This window comes from Physcomitrium patens, chromosome 1, assembly GCF_059467195.1.
Source record: "Physcomitrium patens ecotype Gransden chromosome 1, ASM5946719v1, whole genome shotgun sequence".
NCBI lineage: Eukaryota > Viridiplantae > Streptophyta > Bryopsida > Funariales > Funariaceae > Physcomitrium > Physcomitrium patens.
Window position 1 is genome coordinate 5,908,242 of NC_143410.1, and position 16,837 is coordinate 5,925,078.

Consider the following 16,837-nt stretch of genomic DNA (forward strand, 5'->3'; position numbering starts at 1 on the left):
CTTCTTTTAATTTTTTTTTGGATTGGTCAAAGTTTGATTAGGATTATTAAAGTTTATTAAAGTTTATTAATTTTTACTTAAGATTCTATTAGACTTGATAGGATTGTTGTTACATTTTTACTTACCTTCCATAGTTAGATGCTTGGTGCATTCTCAAGTAAGAACACACATAATACAACATTGTAGGATTGTTAAGATTTGTTTAAGATTTAAAATTTGATTAAAGATTGATTAAGATTGATTTAGGATCTAGGTTTTGATTAAGATTTGGTTAAAGTTCAGGATTTGTCTAGGATTTGATTAAGATTTAGGATTTTATTAGAGTTTAATTAAGAATTGATTAGAAATTGATTAGGATTCGTCTAAGATTTGTTTAAGATTTGATTAGGATTTTACTAGGATTCATCAAAGTTGGTCTATGGTTTAAGGTTTTATTAGGATTTTATTAGGATTTAACTAAGAATTTAGTTTAAATTTATTAAGATTTTAATCAGAATTAAATTAAGATTTAATTAATATTTTAAAGATTTATTAATATTTAATAACCTTTATTGCACTTAAAAAAATACCACCTTTGTCAAAGCAACGTCAAAAAACTATATAATTGTAGACATCCAAAAATTGATCTAAGCATCTCTTCATTATATGTGTCAAATGACTCTTCTAGAAGAAGGCCCATATCTAGCACATTTCTTATTTTAGAATAGAAGAATTTACATGGATACTACTATCATCAGATAATGAGGTAATTTCTAGTCATTGTGATGATGGGTTGGTTAAAATAATGGCTGGTAGATAATGAGGTAATTTCTAGTCATCGTGATGATGGGCTGGTTAAAATAATCGCTGGTGGGATCAATTTAGCATTCCCCTTTTTGTATTGTGTGTCGTCAATATTTAATTTAACTACATTGGTGTCTTCAACATTCATTGCCATAAAACGTAGTGTTTTACTCCCATTTTGCAGACAAGGATTTCAGCAACTTCGGTGGGTGCCAAGCGGAAAACCCAAGATGCTTCATGTGTGCATCAGTGTCTTGCAGGAATCAAAATTTTCCAGTACCACACAAAAGCCTGATGAATTGACACTATCACTTGAAATTAGTGTATGTGAATCTCTCACACTACTAAGTTGTTTACTGATCACAACGTTCGGCCTGAAATTTGCTTTGTTCATTGTTTCCGCCGACTACTTGCTACGTCTCTCGTCACTCCTGGAACTGCGAGAACACTTCTCAAATATTTTGACTGAATTTGTGACAACGGCGAAAAGTAGAGAAGTATAAGAGGGAGAAGTTGTCGACCCAGAGAGAAACTTACGAAGTACTCAGTTTCCAAGTAAAGAACTTGAACCACTAAAGATCGCGGAACTGCACAGTGATTCCCCAGTTTCCATACCCAGGATATCGACAGGAAAGAGGATCCCGACTGTTGAGATAATTGGTGAGTCGAAGGGAGAACAATTGAGCAAGTTACACTTTCGGTACACTTTCTTTTCGATCGATTTTTAGAGTTCTTGCTGAATGTAACGATCGACCCATGTTCGTGTATTTGATTCTTAATGTTCTTCCTCTCGGTTTCGCAGAACCTAATAACGGGAATGGACGTGGTCACGAGGAACATTTTTTGGCGCAAACTCTTTGAAGTTTCGTTGCTCATGTGTTTGATGATAGGTACGTAAGCAAACACAGTTTTATGCGAAATGAAGGCATAGACGTTGAAGTCGGACATCGAGGATTAGCAGCCCGCTCTAGAGATGGGTTTCCTGCTTCCGCGTAGCTCCTGTTGTGCTCTTCAATTGGGTCATCGTTCAAAAAGGTAAAACAATCTTCATGACGTTCTTCTCACATGGGTGTGCAGGGCAATGCTGAGAGTCATGAAATGTTCGCGGTGTAGGATTCGCTCAACAAGTGAACCTCACGTGGAGGGTCAGATTTATAATCTGGTGAAGTGTGAGGACTGCTTTGAGAGCATAGGTCACACCTCGAAACGCATGTGGGCTCCGGCAGGCTCCTGGGAGCGTCTTCTGTTAAGCTTGGGTTCCGAAGTTCTGGTCCGTTGTTTGATTGCGTGCGCCTGATTGATGCCTTAATATGTAGACGAAACAATACCAGCAGACTCAAATGCGCGAGACAGAATCAGAAGCGTTGCATTTTTGGTTAGACATGCGGCGTTTGGATTTGTCTGCGCACAGAGGAGGATGAAACGTCATCTATTCATTTTAACCAATTGCAGCAGAATGGAGTGGTGGAGATGCGTGGTGAGAGGAGAACATGAGAAGTGTTGGACATTTTCATCGCAACTCTCAATCTACCCTAATAGTCACGTACAGCTTGAAACAATAATAGCGTCTGTTTTCCGTTGAACAATTATTTTATTCGGATCATTCAAGATCCCTTAACCTCAAATCACAAAGCTGAGGGATATGTGATCCAAATTGCACCCCTAAACTTCGATTTATTTTAGAATCCTTCAGATTCTGAAAACTGGCTTGACCCTGATCACAGCATCCTTTGCGAGGTCTTCCCCTTCAAGACCTCGGAGGTGTTGGCACGAAAGAATGAGAAATCCAGGAGATTCTTGCTTATCCAAAAAAATGCCTTGCAGTGAACTCTCCCGACTAAGTCCGCCTTTTAAGTTAATGGAAAGCTCGTTTTCAGGAGGAACAATGCAGTGCCGACCTTGGATGATACCGTTGTCAAGTTTTGTTTAATAAACGATAACATTGAGCTTCACTTTGAAGAGGTTAACTCCACGATATCTACGTCATATATTCTCGGAGTAAGAGCTTGTTGCCTACCACGCATTCCAACTACTACAGCTGTCCGTGTTATTAGAAACAAGTTCTCTTCTAAAATCAAAACCTCCAAAGGCCTTCGAATCAATTAGCAGCCTGCGAATCGGCGCAAGCTCAAAATATCAATATGAAAGATTCTAATTTCCCCCGTCCTCTAAATCTGTAAGAGTACATCAAATTTAGTCGTCTCGAAGACAAGAATCACCTTATCGTGCCTCTGAATGCGCATAAATTGCAGACTTTCGTTTCTCCGATTGCTCGCTTGGAAGATGACTTGTTCCAGGGCCAAGCATTACAAACTCCAGTTCCTTTCAGACGAATCAAGTTGCTGCAGCCACTGCCTGAATTCACATTAGGTGAAACTCGTGAATAGCTAGATTCATGGAATGGGTCCGTAAAAAAGAAAGAATTAGGAAAATGGTGTACGGATGTTCAGAAATTAACTAGGATGGAGCATTTGGTGACTGGTTTCTGACAGCAAATTGGGGTTTCATGGCTGGCAATTCTCAGATTTCCCTCCCGGAGCCTATCGTGCAGCATTTCAGGAATGTTCCGACGATCGGGGCATCTTCATTGTCACGTGCATGAATCGAGGTGTCGTCAGTGGACAGCACAAGGATCTGAACCCACCCGACTTATGCATTACCAATCGAAATGTGGGTCCTACCATCTTTGTCCTTTCAGAAGCTTTAATTCGGGACCCAATTAAACTGGCCGTTCACCTCTTTACCTCACAAACCACGCTTCAGAATTTCTCATCACGAGTTCGTCCTGTCAGTTCCATCAGTTGACGTATCAGGTGAGTGGGGAGCAGGTCAACTTCTCAGCATTGGTGGTACTTTGCTCGTCTGGAGGTCGGTTATCATTCAAGCATGGGTCGCAGGTCGTGGTACGGTAATTACTAGCAGCAAGAAATCGAACTACGCACGAACCCCCTCCCCCCACGAACGATATTGAAGAGTTTGTACGGTTTTCCCACATGCGAAGGTATATGCTCACAGATCTCTTGCGTAAGAATCATATCGACCTGATTAAATTTACCTTGCAGCAAACCGGATCAACGTCCAGTTTCGCTCCCATTCGCGGAGCTACAACGATGGTTCATTCGTAGGCCACTAGCATTACTTCTAAGTCTAATTTTCTGATAAAACATAAGACTGTAGCCACGTTCTTCATGCCACAAGATTCATACTAAAACCTGCACTGGTCCTCCGTTTGATTGATCGTTTTCTCGCTTAGTTTCATTGCCGACTTGATTTGCCACACGTAAAGCTAGGTCCGTATGATTGTTTATACTTCGAAAGGAAAATTTGTCTGAATCGGCAGATTCTGTCGTTTTTCAACTAGGACTTCACAATGCTATGTCCAGATGCGTGAATTTATCAGTGGATTTTGCCGTCAATCGCCTCTGCAGTCCAGGTGTTCACTGTAGACCTTGAGCAAGAGGTGCTTTCAAGTTAAGTGATGAAGCTCCGTTGCAGATGCAGGTTAAGGTCAGGAGGTTGCGTAATAGAATGAATTGAGTCAATAATAGCTGGACCAATCTGCGACCCTGAGGAATCTCTCCTGCCCTTTCGTTGTACTCTCAGTGCAGTTCCCAAATTTGTCCTTCCGAATAGTTGTGAATTTTAAACTTGGTAGCGCAATTTGATGCCACTTACTATTTCTTATGGTTTCTATTGAAATCAGCGAACGGAAAAAGCTCATGATGCGAGGACAACTTATTTTCTGCAACTTATTCTGCACAGTACTGTCCGCAAATAGCCATATACATCGGCTTGTCTGTGCATGGATATAAAATTGTTAGCAAAGCAACGAATGGAGTAGTCCATTCGGATTCATTCAATCGACCCATCCGATGCGTGTACTTCGAAGCAAATGAATTCGCCTTCCTTTTTTATGGGTCGGAAAAGGTTCAAGTAATTGTGTCAATTGTCAAGAGCCACCATGAGGTTTCCAGCAAAAACAAGAATCAGGTGGAGTGCCCCGAGGTAGATAGAGTTGAATCGAGAAACTGCAAGGTTTGTTCGCAGAGAAGCAGGTTCACAAGAGATCCTAAAAAATATACTTTCTCATCTACAACGATCTCACCTGGGAGGTGAGTATCGCATGGATGAGGCGACCAGTCAATTCTATGACCATCAGTCATCAGTTATGATGAATAATTCGATTTCTATCGAGTCTAGAGCCTATGATTTTTGATTCTCGACTCATTCTTTACGGTCTATTGTTATCCAACGGGGCCTGCCAGTTGCATATAAAGAACTATTGCCCTCTCGGTTGGGAGAGAAGACCTTCATTATTTATTAGTCCAGTTCAATGCCCTCTGGCTCTTCTGGTGTCCCTCCAATTTCTTGAAGCCTTGGAGGAATCACAATCGGAGGCAATCGTTTCAGTGATTGAGGTGGGAGTGCCTGCTTGCTGCGGAGGTGAGCATAAGTTTGTGCACGTGACCTGTTTTTAGTATGCTCACTGTGACACTGGATTGTTATGCAGTGTTTCTTGTGATGCTGGACAAGAATGAGACACAGGGCGATAGCACTGAGCAGTCTTCTTTGTGGCCTTGTTTTCTTTGAATTAGCTGCTATTCGGTGTGACGTGTCTGTCGGTGAATGCGTGAAGACAGGGTTGCCATAGCCGTGATTAGATCCTATTAATGAGTTCTTTGCCTTTCGAGGAGGTTGGTGGTTTGGGTGTGTTTCTTGAGTTTAGCATCTTTGGTGGTGTCAAATGCTTCGAGAGAAATAAGGAGTTGTGTGATCCGGAAAGAGAAAGAACATGCATCCAGTGCTGATGATGATTTGGGGTGTGAAGGTTGCACGAACTCTATTGTGATTCCGTAAAAGATTTTACATCAGCTGCTTATTCCATGGCGACAATTGCGGGGCTAACCATGGCAGTAAATGTCAAGGAGATGTTGCAAAGCGTCACGGGACTGAGGCAGCAAGCACAGTGCAACAACCAGCTACTAGCATCCCGTGTGTCGCTCCACAAGAATTCCTTGGAAACTCGTCGCCAGCCAGTTTGCAGCCGGAGGCACTCCGTGGTGATGAACGTGACCACCACGCATTCATCATCCCCCGCTGTGACACAAACTCTGTCTGAGCAAAGCAATCAGAGTCGCAACCCTGATCTTGCTACCGTCTTGGTGTCTGAGAAACTCGGAGATGGCGGGCTTGACATCTTGCGCAAGGTTTCTAATGTTGATTGCATCTACAACCTCACCAACGAGGAACTCTGCGCCAAGATCTCGGACTACGACGCCCTGATCGTGCGCAGTGCTACCAAAGTCACTCGTAAGGTCTTCGAGGCTTCGAAAGGCAAACTAAAGGTTGTGGGCAGAGCTGGTGTAGGGATCGATAATGTGGACCTCGAAGCAGCAACTGAATTGGGCTGCCTGGTTGTTAATGCGCCCACAGCCAATACTGTCGCTGCTGCAGAGCATGGAATCGCTCTCCTCACGGCCATGGCGCGTAATGTTGCACCATCAGACTCCTCCATGAAAAGTGGCAAATGGGAGCGCAACAAGTATGTGGGAGTTTCTTTGGTTGACAAGACCTTGGCCGTGATGGGATTTGGTAAGGTGGGTTCTGAAGTAGCTCGCAAAGCCAAGGGCTTAGGAATGCACGTCATCTCCCACGACCCTTACGCGTCCGCCGACCGCGCACGTGCAATAGGCGTGGAGCTCGTGAGCTTCGACGATGCACTCGCTCGCGCTGACTTCATCTCGCTCCACATGCCTCTGACTCCCACCACAAAGAAGGTTTTCAATGACGATACATTCCGGAAATGCAAGAAGGGTGTCCGTCTCGTCAATGTGGCACGCGGAGCTGTCATTGACGAAGAGGCGTTGTTGCGTGCCTTGGATTCTGGGATCGTGGCGCAGGCCGCATTGGATGTGTTCGCGGTGGAGCCACCAAAGGGAGGCGACAGTTCGTTTGCCCTGGTACAGCACAAGAATGTGATTGCTACTCCCCATCTTGGGGCCAGTACTGTTGAAGCCCAGGAAGGCGTGGCCCTGGAGATTGCTGAAGCTGTGGCAGGAGCGCTGGCAGGTGACCTCGCAGCAACTGCTGTGAACGCACCCATGGTACCCGCGGAGGTAATCGCCGAGCTCACCCCGTATGTGGTTTTGGCAGAGAAGCTGGGAAGGCTCACTGTGCAGTTGGTATCGGGTAGTGCCGGAGTGAAGCAGGTGAAGGTGGTGTACAAATCTTCCCGGGACGACGGCGATTTGGACACCAGGCTATTGAGGGCCAGGATCTCGAAGGGGTTGATCGAGCCCGTGTCGGACGCAATCATCAATTTGGTGAATGCAGATTATGTGGCCAAGCAGCGGGGTTTGAAGATTAGTGAGGAGCGGGAGCCAGCTGATGGTGAGAGCGGAGTACCACTGGAGAGTGTGTCCGTTACAATTCAAGATGTAGAGTCAAAATTCGCCAGCGCAAGAGGGGATCACAGCCGGAGCATCACCTTGGAGGGCAAGGTGAAGGACGGTGTGCCCCATCTTAGCAAGGTCGGAAACTTCAGTGTCGACGTGAGCTTGGACGGCAATGTCATCTTGTACCGGCAGGTAGACCAGCCAGGCATGATCGGGAAAGTGGGTTCCATTTTGGGTGAGGACAATGTGAACATTTCATTCATGAGCGTGGGCCGAACCCTGCGCGGCCAGGCCGCTATTGTTGCCATTGGCACGGACGAGGACGTGAGCGACGCCACCATCCAGAAGTTGAAAGAGCTTCCTGCGATTGAAGAGCTGGTGTTTCTTCGGCTTTGAGTTTCTCCCGAATGTAATTAAGTGTAGATTGTTCACTCCTTTGTAAGCCAAGATGTATATTATCCAGGATAGGTTTCACCCATCACATAATGTTGTGAACAGCGCAAGCATCTTGAGGTAATCCCACGAAATCCTACACAATACATAGGAGACATTGGCACTTTGCTCTCAATTAGGTAGAAGGTCTTGAAAAGTGACTGACTGAGTGGCCATCAGCGTCGTGCACCTTTGTTGTTGGAGGTGGCGGCAACTCTTTGTTTAGAGTGTTCATTTGTAAGAGTTAGGTATATTCTATATATGAAAACAACACTAATTGTCAAAGTTTGCGACCTTTTCCATGGCAGTGTCTGGTGTAACATACACTCACCCAAACACGCGCGCGCGCACGCACGCACGCACACGCACACACACACACACATATATATATATATATATATATATATAGATATAAGTAAATAAATGCATATGTGGCATTCTGGTATAAATACCACTGTTTATGTCACTAGTGTACTTTTAACACGTTTACAGCTTTATAAGGTAACAAAACTTATACAGCATTTACAGTGTTTGTGAGATAACAAGCAGATTATACACATCAGCTTTCTCTGCTTTCTTGATTGCCAGAGAGGTGATGCCATGGCCGTGCCGTGCATAGCTAAGAAGCTCCTAACTCCTATCATCGTCACCCAATCATCTCAGTATGTAATTAGTATATTACACAAGTTTCTGCACATCTGGATTGGTGAAGAACAGTCCTTCTCAACTCGAGACGCCTGATTTAAATATAGGATACTGACAATTTCCAGCGGTTTATCACGCTTTCAGAAATCTTGCAAGACGAAGATGCTCATAAGAGCTGTTCAAAAGACACTGCAGATGTGGCGAATGGACGCACTGAAAAGCTGAGGTAAGATAACACTTCCATTCAGAGAATATTTTATTGCAAGTGACATGTCTGGTGCCCTGGTCAGATGCAACCAACGTGCTGCACAAACCGACATGTATTTTTATCTTATTATGTTGAACTTGTCAATTTATCGTTTTTTAATCTAAAGTGGTTTGAAAAGCAGCATCGGGAAAATAAAAACAAAACAAAACAAAACAATATAAGGAGAAACAATAGCAGAGCAACAGAGAACGGGCTTCTAAAAGAGAAATAACAGATCCTTCCTAATGTCTTGTCGTTATCGGAATTTCTCCCCGGCCTCTGGGTGCAACCTCGTTTTTGTAGCATACAGTGAGATCAACCTTGGATACCTTGCCACGTCGTCAATTTATCACCAGGACACGGTCTGAGAAGAGCCAGTTCGGTAGATTCTTCTGCTTGCTCTCGTCTCGGACCTCTCAGAAGTCGCAGAGCGTGACAGAGCCATCGTTATACCTCACCATGACCAAACTAGTGCAAGTATTATTGGGAAAGACCCTCCGGTGGTTCTCTTGGTCAGAAATCAATGCAATCAACCTTCGATGTATAGCTGGCGTTCGTAGCAACTGTCGCCAAGCTGGTAAGGAAGCAGGTTATCCCCATTTTCACCACCGCCACCAGGGAGGTTGACATGCGATTCATCGTTACAGACAACGATATAGAGAACGTTCATGTATGATCAGCTCATGGCACTGGCAGTGGTTTTGAAAGCTCTCCGAATCAAAACATCGATACACCAAGAAGTTCTCAGCTTGTCGAAAACATCATCACGATTTACTTACTGGAACATATGAAACGAACTGATCAGATCTTTGCAAGCCAGCACCCATTTTGACTCAGCCCATATATCAACTTCAGCTGTACACTACGACGCAGTGCAAAACCTCAGCGTATCTACACACATCTAGCATGAAAACCGCGAATGACAAGTTCGGCTTGCAGGTTCCGGATCCACGAGGTACCAGTGTGCACACTCCGCTTCGGAGTGCCCCACCGTAAGACGGGCTGATCGGTCGATTGCTCGACAACAAAGTGTGGACTCAAACCACGCCGATCTAGGAGCGATTGAATCAAGAAGGCTCAGGATCGAGACCATCGTGACTGAACGAAATGATCTGGATCAAGCCTTGAGTCGATTCTGTGCCACTGTCGGTGGACCAGTCACCGACTCGGGTCCCGTTCGAGTCTGGGATAAACTTATCGGGGGCTACTTGTGAACAATCTGGGCCGTTCTTAATTGAAAGCAGAATTTATCGGCCGAGTTGAGATTTTTGCCTTCTGTGAGTGTAATTTTTCTTTTATTTCTCAACACAATAATAGGTACATCAATCGATCAATCGCAGGCGATGACGAATCTGGAGCTTCTTCAGAAATCCAGCAAGAAACAAATCGGGAGCTTTTTCGTAAGAGTCGGCTATAAACGGATGAAAATGTTTAGTAGATGTTATTCTAAATCAATAATTTGGGTAAGCTTTAAACTCCTTTTGGCATGTTTCGTCAAGCTGATAGTAGAAAGATGGTACGGTCAAATGAAAATACATTATTTCTAATTGGTGTCATATGAATCGTGTAAATTGATAACAGAGGAATGTCAAGCCTCAGGTAAAGGTTTGTGTAAAACCACGATCTTTTATGTATATTGAGAATCATTCTTACTGCACATACAATGTTTTTCTTAGCATGTGTGGTCTTTTTGAAATCAAGGAATATGTATAGAATTTATGGTGCAGTAGAAGAGCAAAATTCGTTAATTAGATTCAACTCCACTGATGATAATGTGCATGATAGTATTTACAAGATAAGATTGGAAAAGTTCTTTTGCCAAGGCTATTCAATGATTGTCAAGAGATGAGGCATTTCAATTCAGAAGGTGTTTACTCACATTGGAATTTGATTTGATTCTAGTTTTTGTTTGTTTGATTGTTTGTGGAGCACAACAAAGATTGCCTTTACACTCAACCTTTATTTTTTTGTTTAGTGATAGTTTTGGATCTTTGTATTAGGATATTAGGTATAGATAAAGATTACACACCTTAGTTGGTAAAAAAGTGATATAATAAAATGCATCTTTTTTCACCTTATATCTCTAATTTTTTTTTCCTCAATGAATATTGTAATTATTTAAATCTATCAAATCTAAATTATAATATAATCATTTAGATCTAATAGATAAATTTTTGTATTTTTTTTGAATATTCAATGGAATGGTATTAATTATCTATTAGATAAGTTTTTGTTTTTATTTTTTTAATCTAACAAAACTAATAATCTAATATCAACTTCTAAATATTAGAAGTTGAAATTAGATTAGGTTTTTAAAATGAGTTTTTTAAAAAATAACTTTGTTTTCAAATAATATGATTTTGTAATTTCTTGTTATAAATAATATAAAATATGTAAATTATTTTAATTAATTACTTAATATTTATATAAATTTAATCATAATATCAATATTTTATCATTGTAAAGAAAAAAAATATTATAAGAATGTATTCAATATTAGACAAATAAAAATAATAAGAATACAATAATAAAAGTTATATTTATTTCTTATCTTCAATATTTATGTAATCAAATTCTACATCTATAGTTTCAAATAAACTAAATTAATAGTAATGTAATTATAATTTTACTCATTATGTTTAGGAGAATAATAAAGCAACCCAAATTTTTACTAAAGTGACCCACCTTATCTTAACCATCATTACACCTTTGTAGCCCCTATCCCTGTTCCCAGCCCGAAGCAAGTTGGGGGCCGTTCCCTGTTCCTTAAATCATGTTGCACCAATAAGCCCATCACGCCAACAGGCCCTGGGGCTTGACTATCCATCGATAAGCCTACATTGCTATCTGTCGCAGAGGAATGATGCTCTCTTCTCTCGCATCGCGAGCGGAGGCAACTGTGCGGTGGTGCTCGTGAATTGTTTCCCTACACCAGAAGCGCAGTACCCGATCCCCATCGAAGAAGCCTATGCAGCGACCAAGTGGATTGCGGAGAACGAGAATGCAATTGGTGTTGATATCTCGAAGCTTGCGGTTTGTGGAGACAGCGTGGGTGGCAATATGTCCATTGCTGTGACCATCATATACAAGGAACAATGCTTGTTCTACCCGATCACCGACGTATCGTTCAATACCAAATCGTGTAAGGAGTTTCACGATTGGCCGTGGCTCACTCTTCAAGCCATGCAGTGGTTCTGGGATTAGTATGCATCGGATCAAGGTGTATGGAGGGAGCCAACTGCTTCTCCATTGAGGGCACCGATGGAAGTATTCAAAGGCATGCCACCGGCTCTCGTTATAATTGGTGAGTTTGATGTGCTGCGAGACGAGGGAGAGAACTTTGCAAAGAAGCTCATTGAAGCTGGCGTGACTGTCACTGTTGCTAGATATCTGGGCACCATCCACGACTTCGTAATGTTGAATGCTCTCGCTCAAATACCTACCACAAAGGCAGCCATTGCTCAGGCTTGTGTCTTAAGAATGCATTCAAGTGAAATCCACCTTTGAAAGTTGTTTTCGTTTATTAATCAACTCATTGTTCATTGCAACTTGACATTAGGAAACGTCAATTTTAAATTATAATCCACCTAAAATTGGCTTTTCCCACAGCAAGAACTTCATGTCAACTCCATTAAAAAGTTATTTTTGGTATCTACAATGGAAAAAGGTTAAAAAGCTGCTAAAGTAATAGATGGGTTCTGCGAGATCAGTTGGAGATGCGAAGCTCACTTCATGTTAAGAATGGAATCAAAGATTTCAAAATCACTCTTTCACTTTTCTTTCACTTGAAATTCTAGAACCACATGAGTGTCATTTTACAATTAGACGACTACTGATATTCAAAAAAGTGGTCTAATCTGTCCAGGGTATTCAAACAGTCGTCAGAGATGGATCAAGTTTAGACTGTAGCGGCAATGTCCTTGTTACAGCGCAAGAAATCTGTGTGTCAATAAACGACATAATTTAGATATTTTTATCATTTTAAAACAAGAGATCACGCGGTGAAAAGAACAGAACTAGGTGGTTCACCATTCTCTTTTCCATGAAAATTTGTGCAGAAAAATGAACTCAAATTGGAAAGTCAAGCAATCAATAGCATTCCAATTTTATCCTTCTTAGCCCTCTGTTTCTGGTGAGTACTTGATGCCACCCTCCTTGCAGCTAATCTGAATTTCGCCTCTCAAACCGAATAGTTTTCTTATTTGCGGTATTACACCTCCAATCAACTTCAGAGAACCAAATGCTACAAATGTACAAAAGTATAAGTATTTGACTCAAAAGGCATATTTCACATCGCAGAATATCGGAACTGAACTCGAAGCATGTTCCGCCGTATCAATATTCATAAACAACTCATGCTGGTAAGCTGTACATAGAGAAATGTTCCAAATCTAAGTTGAAGTGAGCACTGGGTTCAAGATTGACTTCTTCTGCCGTTTGCTCTTCTACCTGAAGGAGGCTCGCTCACGGAAGTAACGAACAAAAGGGCTTAACAGATCCATGTTCCCTTTGAAATCCATGCTCCACATGTTGAGGAAACCCATGTTGCCCCTGTTTGAGAAATCAGAGCTTTGGTTCGTCTAAATTTGTGTCACAGACAATTGGTGTCAATGGAGTGATCAGGGTGTGGAAGTCTTGCCTTGCTCATGATCCATAGTCCATCAACAGCGTTGAGCGATCGCAACCAGGTGAATTTAAGAATTTTTGCTCACAATCTGTACTCTTTGGTTTAATTGCAGGACTCAAATTTTAAAACTTTGCTCAGCCACCATGAACTTAGAGTCGAATTAGTGATGTCCTTGAAATGAGGACGGAGGCTGGGAGGTCGAATTGGAGACAAGGACAATAGGGGCAGGGGATGGGAACGAGGGGAATGGTGGAAACGGTTGAATGGGGAATGGTGACAACGGTTGAGGGTTGCAGAGGTGCAATGATGGTTAAGATAGGATGGGTAAATTTAGTGAAAATAGTAAATAGAAAAAATTGAATACAAAACTTGACCATTTTTTTTTTTTTAAAGTCTCTTTTTGCTAGAATTTTAATTTTGAAGTGAGTACATAGTCATCTAATGAAAAAACATGATACTACTATTATCTCTATTTTCAAAATTATATATATATATATATATATATATATATATATATTTGCTAATAATATTGTATTGGAAAATCAACATCTTATCAAAAAGCTTGTTTTTATAACTTCTAGATTTTACATTTGAACAGTAGGAATTAAAATCTAGAAGTTATAAATACAAGCTTTCAACAGTAAAACAAGTTACACATCCCAAAAAAAATATAAAATTATACATAACTATTTTAAAACACGCTTCAACAATTAAAGTTGCCAACTGTACACCAAATGAATCATCATCAAAGAAAGTGACATATCCTACCCAGATTATCCCAATACGCACCGATATAATGTCAAATTAACCATTTAAATCTCCTTTTAAAAGAAGGGGTTTCACACGCCATGGATCACGTGTAATTTTACATTGAACATTACTGGTCACACTCCAAAATAAATTAATAAACTCCAGCAAAGGCCAGGCAACGGTTTACTTAAAATACTTATGGAATTTAGGGTAGTCAAGACAGCCATGTGGAACGATTAACGAACGGGGGCCCATTCCCGTCAGCCTCACGGTCATACAGCCCCCCTCCCCGCGCTTCAAACGTATTATACACTTCTGAAATAATACCGCTCAAGTAAATACGTAATGAGATACGATGAGTTTGAGTTTTATAGCGAGTAATTTGAGTTTGATTCCTGAAAGATGAGTACAAATGAGTGCCAGCACCATCTCTGAATGGGCGAGAACGACGACTGCTCAAATTCAATTTGCGGCCAAGGCATGACACACACGTTTCCCTCCCCCGCGCAACGTAATCTTCTCGCCTTCGTATTTTCGTCGACTTGCCGAATCCGCAACCGCTACTTAAAGACCTTCACGGATTTTGTAGATTGAATGTTGCCATGGCGAGGTTCGATTTGGTAGACGAGGCAGCGTGGAGTGTGAGCCGTGGTCGTTTTTCCAGTGGATTTCAGAGTAGGAGATCTTCGCTTGTAAGAAGACGTAGGTAACTTGCTGGAGTTTCAGTTGGATAGATAGATCCTTGCGCAAGGATCTAGAGGCTTCCAGAGTCTGAAGACTTTGAACGAGCTTGGTTGACTGGTTATTACGGCGCATGACGTGTGTGTGATGTTTACGTCTCGGGTGGGAAGCTTCTTGAGGCAGTTTATGGCTTTGAAGCATTAGGTGGTTGTTGTTTCGAGCTGCTGCCGTTGTAATGCTGCACTAGTGGAAGATGTGAGCGTCTTGAGCTGTCTCGAAAGTATTCTGATGTTGCAGATCCTGCATAGCTGGGGTCCTTGTCAAGTGTGCTAGGATTCCCCTTCTTGACGTGGAGTTGGTGCTTCAGTTGGGAGACAATATTTGTTAGGTTTGGTGTTCAAGCAGATCAAGATGCTTCACTTTGCCGCTATCTTGGTCGGGTTGGTGTTGTTCGAAGCCACAATGGTGATGACAACGTCACTGTGCGGAGGATGCACAATGAGGAAAAGGAAGAAACTTGTAAGACATGACGTCCTGTGCTGTGGAGGCCGAAGTGGGGTGGGCGCCGGTCCTGTTGTTAGAGCTGAGGTTCGAAAGGACTTGTTTCAATGATTATGAGCGAGGATTGACTTCTACTACATGTCTGTTGTGACTTTTTCAAGTTTGAAGGGAATCCGGAGATTTATGGATGACATACAGCGCTCATTCTTGCTCCTGCAAGATTCCTTCTGATGTACACCTGTGGAGCGGGAGCAATCCAGCCATTGAAGAGCGATCAACTTAGATATTCTTGGCTTTATAATGTTGTGGTAATTCATCTCCTCATTCAAGAATGATTGCGGGAATTGCTTCTTGATGGGCCTGACAATCGTATCCTCAGAATACATTAGTGGACAGGTTGCAACCGGTGCGATTTTTACAACTTCTCGAATCGTTACGTTTCTTAACATTCTTTACTTGTACTATTATACGTGTTAGCTACCAGACCGATGATCCACCTTCGCTTGATTCATTGCGAAATTCTTGTGCGGATCATTGAAACTTCTAGTGTATATTTTCTGTATCACATTTGCCCAGGCGACTTCATGGAAATTCCATATGGTCGTGTTGCAGCAGCAGAAGGATTTTTGCTCCACACTTGAGAAGTAAATGAAATTTTGTGCCTGAGCATTGTCATATTACGACAGACTCCTGACATCTGAATCATTGGGTTTTTCTTGTCCATGATGCTGAAATCCAGCACTGGAAGATTATCTTTTCGCATTTTTTTTCGAGTACCTGTGCAGATTGCATTCTGTATACTAATTGACAGATGTATGGCCTTGACCTGGCGCTTGTTGCCGTTTTCCCTCCAGGCATCTTCTGTTTTTAGCAGTCCGAGGGCATCTACCTCACCTTCTTTATCTTCAGTTGATCAGATAACCAACACCCCATTACTTTATTATTTTTTTTTATCAAATTGGTCATTGGACTGGGGGTTGATGAGGAAAGTGATACTCCTCACTGTCAGTGTTCTTAACATACGAGGTGCATTTTCATTACTTTAATATATTTGGATGATAGTCGTTTTCTATTCTTATAGACATTCTCTCAATACTGTTGTTAAATGAGGATTCGTTGAACGAGGATTGACAGAAAGATGTGCCCTTGCTGGAAGTAATAATTTTCACCTGATTGTAAGTTTGTGAGTTTTGACAATATATTTTTCAATATCTTTGTGAGACAATGTTCATTATCCTTACAAAATTTCGCAATTTTTGAAAAGGTAAACATTAAAGTAGAAAGTCTATTTACAAAATAGTCATTTAAATTTCATTTGCCATGATTTGTAAGTGATTACAACATAGGTTTTGTGCATCTTTCAATCTCCATTAATTGACATTTGAAGTAACTTGTATTTCATTGTATTTTGCATTTTCACTCTGATTGTTTTCACACCTTAGAATGATGCAGAAACACACAATTTCAAATATCAAAACCTATTAGCAAACTTAAATAATTTGATTTGAAAAGAAATAATTCCTAAAATTATTTTGTATGAAGTGAAAAAGCTTATAAGTAGTAATATATAAATGCAAACAAGCATATTTAATTTTAAATTATCAAAATTAAATACATGTGCATACATTGTATAAAGAACAAATAAAACAATCTTCAAATTAATTTCAACATACATGTAATCTTAAAGATAACTATTCTATTGGACAACAATGTAGACACTTTTGACAATGGTAATCTTACTAGAGTTGTTATAGACAAGTTTAATTACATATATAT

At 41.3% G+C, this 16,837-nt stretch overlaps 2 protein-coding genes and 2 long non-coding RNA genes across 8 annotated transcripts; 3 read left to right on the top strand and 1 right to left on the bottom strand.

Moving 5' to 3' along the window:
* Positions 1–912: 912 nt before the first annotated feature.
* Positions 913–2,221, top strand: LOC112283309 (uncharacterized). The gene is made up of 3 exons (XR_002970071.3): positions 913–1,443; positions 1,586–1,673; positions 1,861–2,221. It is a non-coding gene; the product is annotated as an uncharacterized LOC112283309 (long non-coding RNA).
* A 2,876-nt stretch (positions 2,222–5,097) lies between these two features.
* LOC112283302 (D-3-phosphoglycerate dehydrogenase 3, chloroplastic) lies at positions 5,098–7,895 on the top strand. Its single transcript, XM_024521847.3, has 2 exons — positions 5,098–5,226; positions 5,612–7,895. The coding sequence occupies exon 2, from the start codon at positions 5,667–5,669 to the stop codon at positions 7,572–7,574; it is 1,908 nt and encodes a 635-aa protein (XP_024377615.1). The 5' UTR covers positions 5,098–5,226; positions 5,612–5,666; the 3' UTR covers positions 7,575–7,895.
* Positions 7,896–10,654: 2,759 nt separating this feature from the next.
* LOC141045138 (uncharacterized) lies at positions 10,655–13,300 on the bottom strand. Of its 5 annotated transcripts, none has more exons than XM_090248512.1 (4): positions 13,142–13,300; positions 12,952–13,053; positions 12,232–12,745; positions 10,655–11,941 (listed from the first exon to the last, which is right to left on the bottom strand). In XM_090248512.1, the coding sequence occupies exons 3-4, from the start codon at positions 12,234–12,236 to the stop codon at positions 11,338–11,340; spliced, it is 609 nt and encodes a 202-aa protein (XP_090104638.1). In that variant the 5' UTR covers positions 12,237–12,745; positions 12,952–13,053; positions 13,142–13,300; the 3' UTR covers positions 10,655–11,337. The 5 variants fall into 5 exon arrangements, 4 of the variants coding, with proteins under 4 accessions (XP_090104638.1, XP_073388588.1, XP_090104636.1 ...); XM_073532487.2 differs by having other exon boundaries at positions 12,232–12,441; positions 12,643–12,745; positions 12,952–13,300; XR_012217081.2 differs by lacking the exons at positions 12,952–13,053; positions 13,142–13,300 and adding an exon at positions 12,090–12,154 and having other exon boundaries at positions 12,532–12,810.
* LOC141045142 (uncharacterized) lies at positions 12,498–13,376 on the top strand. Its single transcript, XR_012217082.1, has 3 exons — positions 12,498–12,634; positions 12,802–12,863; positions 13,242–13,376. It is a non-coding gene; the product is annotated as an uncharacterized LOC141045142 (long non-coding RNA).
* The last annotated feature ends 3,461 nt before the right edge of the window (positions 13,377–16,837 follow it).

Excerpts from the sequence above, each read along its gene's own strand:
- LOC141045138 (XM_090248510.1), bottom strand. The coding sequence starts at position 13,046 with ATGGGTTTCCTCAACATGTGGAGCATGGATTTCAAAGGGAACATGGAT. Across the intron at positions 11,942-12,951 it reads CGTGAGCGAGCCTCCTTCAG|GTATTTGAGCGAGAGCATTC; the intron begins GTAGAAGAGCAA and ends CCTTTGTGGTAG.
- LOC112283302 (XM_024521847.3), top strand. The coding sequence starts at position 5,667 with ATGGCGACAATTGCGGGGCTAACCATGGCAGTAAATGTCAAGGAGATG.